Source organism: Xiphophorus couchianus, chromosome 14, assembly GCF_001444195.1.
Source record: "Xiphophorus couchianus chromosome 14, X_couchianus-1.0, whole genome shotgun sequence".
Taxonomy (NCBI): domain Eukaryota; kingdom Metazoa; phylum Chordata; class Actinopteri; order Cyprinodontiformes; family Poeciliidae; genus Xiphophorus; species Xiphophorus couchianus.
In genome coordinates this window covers 13,058,500-13,068,666 of record NC_040241.1, presented here as the reverse complement: position 1 = coordinate 13,068,666, position 10,167 = coordinate 13,058,500, and the positions used below count along the sequence as shown (strand labels likewise).

Sequence of the window (10,167 nt, the reverse complement as noted above, 5' to 3'; positions counted from 1 at the left end):
TGTATACTCAATGTGGAAACAATGCTAAATTTAGTGACTGATTTGATTAAAAGGTTTTCTGGTAATAAATCAAACCCCCAAAAAGGAAAATTGCTGAAAATCCATAAAACAGGGAGATCAGAGATATACGAACACATGCTGCTGATTACATTAAGCACTGAAGTTCACCTTTTTCACGTTCAATAAGACGGCAGCTAACCGTCTTAGCACAGGGACAAACCGCATGTAACGGAACCGTGAGTCACACCAATGAGAAACAGCGAGGCAAAGCCCGGCGAGCGGGAAAACTCACGAATAGCTGAAGCAGCTGGATGCATTCTTGGTGCAGTAGCCGGGCCAGCGCCACCGCTCTCCCGGTCTGCGTCGAGTTCGGCGCCGTTGAGTCGGTTAACGGCTGCTTCCTCTGCTCTGCCATTTGCACTCAGGTCCGGTAAAGCCGGCGATGCAAACCAAGCCGAGGAGAAACGAAATCTAATTCCCCTTAAAAAAAAACAAAAAACAAAAACAAAACAAAAAAAACCCAACAACACAGACACACACACACAAACGGAATGTGCGTGTCTGTGCGGAAGGGAGCGGTGTTTATGAGCGCTCGGGGATTTAATGGCGCTTATCGCAAATTACGTCACATTTGCTTATTAATATTTATGAGCGCGCCAGTTGCCCGGAAGTTCGGACTAACAGGGTGCACACAGAATGGCAACATGTATAACTTTGGAAGACGATGATCTGGTGGCTTCATTTCAAAAAGCTTCAATACAGAAACACAGTGTAGAACATAATTAAAATTTAGAGGATTCAAAGTGAGCAGAAAGAAGGCAGTATTGGTCGAACTTGCTCTTAAAAACTATCTGGAGCTATCTAGCCAAGTTTCTGCTGGGTAATAGGAGAGATTCAAAATATTGATCTATCGATGTATAGCAATTTTTTTCCAATTCAAAATCAATTCAGGAAAACTTGTGAATTGATTAGATCTCCTGTGCCATGGCGAGCAACAGTTTCGTGAGCTACTTGCACTGTTGCTATTAGCTTAGTGTGGAGCTTATCCACAGTGGTTACAATGGTCACAGTCCTCCTTACTGCCATGATGAGTTTGAATGAGACTCACACTTTGAATGAGAGTTTTGTGAACATTTACTTGTTCTTGTTAAAAGCCACCAACTGCATTTAGCACCACTTCAAGACATTGTAATTAACAGCTTTTCATCCAACCTTGGAGAGACACTTGATAAATTTATCAATTGATAAATGCTTACTTTTTATTTGAAAATGAACTTTTGTTTTGCCAACTTTTCTTTGAGTCAAGCATTCAAGCACAGCTTTTTTTGAACAAAATTATAAAACTGTGTTGCACACTAGGATCACTCATTTGTTCTTGATGGCTCTGTTTAAAAAAAAAATAAATGCTTACTACTTTAAGACCTCCACAGCTCCTACAGAACAGATTACACTTAAAGTGACTTCTATAATTTTGCTCTATTAGCTGGTAACCAGGTCATCATATACGTTTTTTTACTACTCACAGGAGACATGTCAGAGACTTCTTATTCATGCTCCATTAACTTTCTGAACTGGTGCCATTGGGTAAAAGGTGCAGCAACATCAAAGGAGGCACCCAACTGCACCAATTTTCCATGGAAGTTAAGATCCTGAATTCGAGTTAAATTGAAATCACTGCATTTTTTTCTATGGCATTTGTATTTATGTTTCCTAAACTAACTAATCTGCTGAGCAACCCAGAGAAACATTTTTATTTCCTTGTATGTCATATATAAACAAATGAGAGTTGATTTTTGCATCATGGAAGTAGGATAATGTACTTTGTGTATAATTTTAAGCATAACAATTGATTACACATCACATTATTCTCAATTTGCTCTCAAATTTATACCAACTCAACATTGTGAGGTTTTCAAAGTTAACTGTTGATGTAGTTGTACCTTTGTAATGCTTTTTTATTAAAAAAAATAAAATCTGAATCACAATTATGCCTTCTTGCAAATAAAACTAACAAAACACAAGGAGTGGGATTGGTATTTTAATTTGCAATGTACAATCTTCACAGAAATTAATGCACAGCATTCAGAAAGACATTCTATGATTACATCTAAAGTGAGTTGTTGTACATTCAGTTAGTGCATCTGGCTATATTAGAAGTATGGTGCATAGTGTTTGATTCTTTTGGCTTCACTGTGAAAAATAAAATAAAATAAAAAAAAATCAGTCTAATACAGCAGTTCTGATACTATTTCCAGGCCTCAAGACTAGGGATTGGGGGAGGGGAGAAAGGGGACACACCCAGTTGGTCAAATAATGTAGAGTTCAGCAGCACATTCAAGTATCAGGAGAGAACTATGAACAAAGCAGCAAAAACATGACACCATGTCACAGATGGTGCCTCAACACACATGACGAGACTCTAGGACATCATTTAGATTAAATGTGTAGATCATGTTTGTTAAAATCTAAAAATGGTAACACAATCAGCTGCACATGTAAGTCACAGTTCATCAGTTGTGGATTTTTGGTTAAACTCTAGCAGTTAGTAAATTGCGGAGTGTTAACAGCAGGTATAGATATACTGTATATATATATATATATTTATATATAGCCATTAACTGAAATCGATTTAAATAAAAATTTAAACTGCATTCAAAGAAAAGAGAAAAATATAAGCCCTCTATAAGTTACCTCTTAGACCAAACTAATTTACAAACTCTACAAGCATGTTTTTTTGCCAAACAAAAAATCAACATGGGAAACCAGAGGTCACTAACATTTGTAGTGGAAATACCAGTGTCAGGGAAAATCCTTTAATCTTCTGTGGCAATAGAGCTGCTCTTAACCCTTTAACAACCTTTTTACCAGCATTGCACAGAGTCGCAAGGGAAGGTTGCTCTGTGAGACAGAAGATTGGAAATTGCAGCTCAGAGGAGGAGCTGTGCTTGAGCCACCCAGGCATTTTGTACAGCTAAATGGTTGCCACCAAATAGCAGTTTCTGATATGGGCAACATGGGTAAACGCCCAGGGTGACATCTCGTAAGGGGGGGAGGGGTTGTGGGGATAGACATGAGACATACCAATGTGTCTCCTCTCCATCCAAATGACATTGGAGGGCGCAGGTGAGATTGTTCGTCCAGGGCACTAAACAGATTAATAGACGAGCAATATTGTGATGACTTCCTGAAGGCAGTTTCAGAAAGAGCAGGAGTGTTTTAAAGAGATAGAGGCCCAATTTAAAGGCATTAAATTACAATGTCTAAGTTATTTTAAGTCATATTTGATATATATAGCATTTTTATAACTGAAGGTTGTTATAACCTTCAGTTGTGATATAAAATGCCACTATGTGCATGGAAATACATAATACTGACACTTTTAAAGGGGCTTAGTAGTGTTAAGTAGTTTTCCCATGTCAGGTGTATAGAGTGATCATCTGTTTACAAGTTTAAATAGGAATATTTAGAAGAAGACGCTGGTTGGTAGTGTTGATTAGGTTTGTTTAATGTTGTTGGAGTGAAACGAAAAAGGGTCAGATCTACTTTGTTCCTTCCCTCTCTTCATGTAAAACATGCAGGGTCTTTGCAGCTTGGTCAGCCCAGTGGATGAGCTCCAACAGCACGCGGTAGGTCCACATTTTTAGGCCAAAGGTTCCCCCGATGCCATCAACGTCCTGGACAGAGGAGAGGAGGAAAACAAAGCATCACATGTCTGTCAGTACGGAGAGACAGGGCAAAGGAATCATTCGGTGTCACTCGCAAAATGGCGAGTGACTGAGGGTCACTCTGTTTGATATGATGTAAAGCACTTTGAAATGCCTTGCTGCTGAAATGTGCTATACAAATAAAATTTGATTGATAAGCTCACCGACTATTGGTTATATCCACAGACTGTAGCTGTGATTCAGCTGTGAAGATATCATGTTTTTTTAAACAAACCACATCAGAATGTAATAGTTACAGTGGAGAAATCTAACCTCAGATGTAGAAAAACAGATTCCCTATGTTTATTATTAATCAAGGAAGAGACAAAGTGGAAAAGTGTTTTTATTCAGAAATTAAGTAAACCTAACTGTCATTTTCAGATCACTGTGGAGGAATCCAGCTTATCTTTCCAGCAGAGTTTCAGTTCATTAAGATTTCCGAGCATAAATCTAAAAAGAGGTCTTGTTATTCAGTCATTCTGTTGCAAATTTCCTGATGTGTTTGGCAGAAGGCCTCACGTCTCACTCTGGAATTAACCACAAGCCCCTGCGTACACCAGTCACTGCTAGGCGGCACCCACATACTCAGATTAAAATCACGACCATGATAATATATCTGCACCTTGAAATCAGCTAGAGATTGTTCCAGAGGTTTTGAGGAGTGATGTTGTTATATTCTTTTTTTAAAAAGCATAAGCTTCCTGCTGGAAACTTTAACAGGTGGTACTAGTTGAACCTTTCTCTAACTGCACTATAACATTATACATGCTAGTTGAGGTCAAGAGTGGAAGTGTGAGGGCGGTCTGACTTCCTGACATTCACTGCTGGAATTATAACAATGGTTGTAAAAAGTTTTCCACATTTTAATAAGCTTTATCAGAGTAGAATTATGGATTTCAAATAGTTTATATATGGCCTTACATATATAAACTATTATATATAAACGCTGGACAATAAATCAATAATATATATACACAAATAGACATGGCCTTGTAAAAGCGCAAGCAGTAATTTATTCTATTATTATTATTTCAAAGCCTGACCAATTTGTTTCTATGGTAAATGGCTTGTGCTTGTTTTGTGCTTTATCAAGACTAGAGGTCCCCAAAGCGCTTCACTCTACATTTTAGTCATTCACACACATTCACATGCTGATGGTGGCACGGTATTGTATAGCTTGCCCTGGGGCAGCCTGACAGAAGCATCAGCATCTCCGGGTCTCTGACCACCAGCAGCAGGCCCTGTACTAAAAATAGCCAAAAAAAGTTGCAAAGTTGGCAACAGTAAGCTGACTACTGTGAAACGTAGCCCTCTCTCAGATGCTAGTGATGGTAGAATAGATCAGTAGATAAGATCAGTTTCATAAGTAGGTATCAATCAAACCAAAATGAAAGAAATGATCATCAGTCTGTGCAACCCTATAAAATCCCCTCCAAACCCAAGTTTCTAGGAGAAACACTGGACGTTTACCTAGACGCAGGCTTTTCATTCAAATTAGACGATTTGGAAGGTGTTCTTGCAGAGCAGGTTCACATGTATTGGCATTTATATTAGCCCCGATCAGGACTTCCTTTGGTGAATACTGCACCAAGACAGGCGTCACGTTTAAAAGCCACAGTGTTGCTCTGCTTGTGCAAGCTCAATGCGAACCGCAAATATAACTTATAGTTGCGCTTTTAGAGATTCACCCAGTGATATTTGACATCTCCTGTCAACGAAACATTTTTTGTACAAAAACATGATGGGCTACTTGTAGACTGGCTTGGCACCCCTACCACCGGGTTAAGCAAGTTTTATGGGGTAACCCTGTATATAAATTAAGATCTGGCAACCCCTGTGCCTTTGTCTCCTCCATAAACCTCTACCATGTGCTTTAAAGAAAAATATAAAACGAACAATATCACAATAAGTCTTTGCACATAGAAGTTTTTTATCGGAGTACATGTTATACTGATATAGATTCAGTGGTTTTCACATTTTTGTCTTCATACAATCATAAGAATGTTAAGGTGTGATAAGTGATATCTAAATGTGAGCTTAGAGGAAGATATCCAAACAGAATTGTGCTATTTATACTTCACCTCATTACATTGGTGATCTGGAGTTACATCCAAGATCTTATCTTTGCTCCTCAGGAGATTTTTGGTGGTGTGAAGCAGGTTCTCCAGACGTGCTCGGACAGATGCTTTTAGGGTCTCATAGTTGTCTTCCAGCCTGCCCCACTCCTCCTCCTCCTTTTGGATGACACAGTGGATCATCCCCAGACACTGTCGCAGAGCCGAGTGCAGCAGCTGCACCTGCTCCTCTGTAGTGGACTCTGTTGCCTCGGGGGACAAAGACACCATACGTCCACCGTCTGGTGTTTGGTCCGACAAGGAGGTCTCCCTTTCTTTCTAAAGAAAAACAAAACAAAAAAACAGACACGGTCTTGAGGTAGTGATGAGATTCTATCTACACCATGTGAAATGCAAATAATTATTTTGTTCTATTTGAAGTAATAATGTTAACACAATGTGGACTATATTGCTGACTATAATGATTGACTAAAATGTTTTCTGGTAATGAAAGAGACACCAAAGCAGGAAAATTGCTAAAGATTCATCAAGCAGGGAGATCAGGAATACAAGGGTGCATACTGCCTTTTAGCATGGTTACATTTTTGAAAGCTCAGTGCCACCCCATGGCATATGAGTTAAGCGGCTGCCTAGGGCCCCTACATCACCAGGGGGCAACCAAAAGCACCAGTTGAATAATACAAACTAAATGCTATTACACATGGAAAAAAGATTTCTATTATTTTTATAGTTACACAAATAATAGGTTAATCTCTTGTTGGCTGCTGTCACTCTTGTGGAAATATAAAATATCAAGCTCATGTACAAATAGTCAAAATAATACTTCACACTGAAATACCACTCTGCATTTCAAAATTCAATTGTAGTTTTGCTTGTTACGGCTGAAAGGTTAAAATAACGCCACTGCTATGATGTAAACTAATTATAAACAATGCTAATGACAGCAGGTATTTTACACACATGGTAGCTTTGGGATGATAAAGCATTTGGTGTTGACATGTTGGTATGGTGAGCCCCAAAGGGAAATCTGCTTAGGGCTCCAAAAAGGCTTGGACCTATGGAAGAGGAATAGTGCCACTGGAAAAACAAACAACAAAATTCTGACTTTAATCTCAGGCCACAGAAAAAAAAGGCTTAAATACAACATGACACTCTTGGTCACTGAACCAGGTTCCTCTAGGGTGCCCATCTGCTTTAAAGTAAAAAATTCTGAGTTAAAATCAGAATTCTGAGAAAAAAGATGGAATTTGGGGATTAAAGTCAAAATTATTTGGGTTTTTTTTTTCAGTGGCCCTAATCCTTTTCCGTATGGACCGGCCCTGTCTCAACATCACCTATGTTCAGTGTCTGCAGTAAAACCCACTCTCGGCAATACGACAGGTTGCTAACAGTCCCAGGGACAAACCGCATATAACGGGACGGTCTGTGAGTCACACCGATGGGGAACGGGGAGGCAAAGCCCGGCGAGCGGGAAAACTCACGAATAGCTCAAGCAGCTGGATGCATTCTTGGTGCAGTAGCCGGGCCAGCGCCACCGCTCTCCCGGTCTGCGTCGAGCCCGATACCGTTGAGTCGGAGGCGGTTAATGGCTGCTTCTCCTGCTCTGCCATTTGCACTCAAGACACGGACAGTAAAGCCAGCGATGAAAACCGAGCCCGGGAGAAAACAAAGTCTATCACAAAAAAGAACGACCACCTTTCCTCCGGTTTACCATAAAAAAAAAAAAAGAGCACACGGAATGTTCGTGTCTGTGGGAAGGGGAACGGCGTTTATGGTGCGGTGAACGCAACGCGAGGGGATTTAATTGGTTCCGCAAGCTAGAGGGGCGTTCAGAAGGGGTGAAACACGGGAGGTTATTTTTTGTAACCCCCTTCTACGTCACTGTGTGGCCCACCAGCTCTCGGTATATTTATATGTCTTTTTCCGTCAAAAAAGACAATAAATAAATAGATAAATAAATCACAGTTTCTCATCAAAATATCCTGTCTTTTTAAAACGTGGAATGTAATAAAAAAAAAAAAAAGATAAACCCTTTCCTCTGGAGAAACCAGGAATGATAGGAATGCCATTAATAGAGCTATGTTTCCCAAATCCATAATTCACCAAAATGACAGCGGAAGAGAACTGTAAACCGACCAAACTGGCTGCAGAAAGAAAACATTTGTAAATCAAATTGAAATTGATTTACATTTGTAAATCAATAAATAAACAGTAAATATACTGTAGTATAAACTGCAAGGCACTTTATACTACAGTATAAAGTACACTATACTGTACTTTATACTACAGCATAGTGCAAGGCACTTTATACTACAGTGCCTTGCAAAAATATTTATATTTGCTTTAACTTACAATGACAAACATCATGGCCTTTTATGGTAATTTTACGGAGAAACAACACAAACTAGTGCAAAACTGTGAAAAGTAAATTTGTATATCATCTAATCCAGTGTTTCCCAACTCTGGTCCTCAAGGCATACTGCCCTGCATGTTTTAGGTATTTCCTTGCTTCAGTCCAGCTGATTTCAATTGATGACTGATTAACAGGCGTTTGTTGAACAGCAATCAGTTGAATCAGGCACATTAAAGCAGGGAAACGTCTAAAACATGTAGGACAGTGTGCCCTGAGGACCAGGGTTTCTCCTAGAAACTTGGGTTTGGAGGGGATTTTATAGGGTTGCACAGACTGATCAGTGACAAGTTCACAACACCCAAGATAATACATTTCTCAATGAGTTACACACATTTATTAATGTTACATAATACTGCTATCAAAGCCTATCACTTTTAAATGTTATTCTTGCATATCTTCTGTTACTTCCCCCAACGTTCCAATGTATCATACATTGGGGTTTACTATATCTACCGGGTTTGGTTTCCCACCAGAAGACCCTAATTTGTCCACTGCTTTAACGTTATCATTTGCTACATGTTTACATTCAACTTTAAGTCTCTAATATTTGTTTTTAAGATTAAACTTAGTTGTGAAAATGCCAGTCATTACAAAGAGAATGTATGCACTCTCTTGTTTTCATAGTTTATAGCTCATAGTTCTGTTCATAATTTAAATTAATCGAGTTTCAATGGAGTAACATTTGCCATTTACTTTTAAACATTTTAGGCTCAGGAGGTCTGGGCTTTAACTGGGTCATTACCACACCTAGAACAAACTAAAACATCATGCTTGCACAAGCATGTTTGACAGTGAGTGTAAAGTTATGAGACCATGAAGATGGATCTTGCTCACAGAGCTTTCGCAGCTTTGTTTCCGCTTCTTAGTTGATCCTCTCAGTTTGCCTGTGGGTTTGTGGGTGAAGTCCTGAAGAGAGGCTTACCTTGATACCCAGGATACAACAGAACTGTTTAAAAACTGCAAACAAACTTTGGTCATCCATCTGAAACAATGTCTTTAGACAGGAGAAATTTTCTCGAGTCAGAATCCCTCTTAGCTCCTTGGAAGAAAGTTTGTGAAGTGGTACCTAGTGGGACGTCCTAGAGAATCGATCTACAAGCATGAGAAAGACAGAGTGGTCATTGGGCAAATCTATTACAAAATCCATGAATTCGTGGGATCAAGGACAGTGAGCAATAGAGAGAGGTTACAGGAGCCCAGAAGGCAGTCAACTGGATGGTTTAGCCTGACAGCAAACCCGGCAAATTCTAATGTATTATGTGACATCATGAAGCAAAGTTCCCTGCCAGAAACAACTTCTGACCACAGATAGGGTCCTAGTAACTCCAGGATGACAGACTCATGACAAAACGAGAGAACCTCAGGGTTTGCTGATGGGTCTCCCGCATTTTCTGATCCAGTTCAGGTTTGGTAACTGTTAACTATATAGACTTGGGAAGCATGTCTATATGGTTCCCAATAGCATATAGTCAAAATAATACGTCACACTGAACTACCACCTGCCTGACCTCCTGTCTCTCCTCCGTAGTTTCATAGAAAGTGCATAAGAGTTGATGTTCTTACTCCCAGGTCAGTAAGACAGTGAGAAATTGAAACAATTGAAGAATAAGATCCACCTGGGGTTGAGTTTCTTTGCTACCTTGAGATACTGCAAATTTTTATGGTCTGACCAAATCACAAAGGGTTCCTTAGCTCCCTCCACTCAATGCCTCCACTTCTCTAGTGCCAGTTTAACTGCCAACACTTCATGATCACCGACATCATAGTTATTTTCTGCAGAAAATAAGCTCCTGGAAAAGAAAGCTCATGGGCGAGTCTTACCATCCGTGGATCTCTGCCTGAGCATGGCTCCCTGTGGTTTTTCTTCAAGTACTCCAGTTTCCAAATAGCACTCCCGTTTCAAAGATTGCGGTGACATGTGTCAGCTCCCTTTTATTGTTCACTTTGTGTTAATCTGCTTTATTGAATACAAGAA

General features: G+C 39.6%; 1 protein-coding gene across 2 annotated transcripts; it reads right to left on the bottom strand.

Moving 5' to 3' along the window:
• Nucleotides 1-2,025: 2,025 nt before the first annotated feature.
• LOC114158022 (uncharacterized) lies at nt 2,026-7,617 on the bottom strand. Of its 2 annotated transcripts, XM_028039328.1 has the most exons (4): nt 7,261-7,617; nt 6,740-6,856; nt 5,786-6,097; nt 2,026-3,674 (listed from the first exon to the last, which is right to left on the bottom strand). In XM_028039328.1, exons 1-4 carry the CDS (start codon nt 7,387-7,389, stop codon nt 3,540-3,542), a joined length of 693 nt encoding a protein of 230 aa, XP_027895129.1. In that variant the 5' UTR covers nt 7,390-7,617; the 3' UTR covers nt 2,026-3,539. The 2 variants fall into 2 exon arrangements, with proteins under 2 accessions (XP_027895129.1, XP_027895130.1); XM_028039329.1 differs by lacking the exon at nt 6,740-6,856 and having other exon boundaries at nt 7,261-7,599.
• Nucleotides 7,618-10,167: the final 2,550 nt, after the last annotated feature.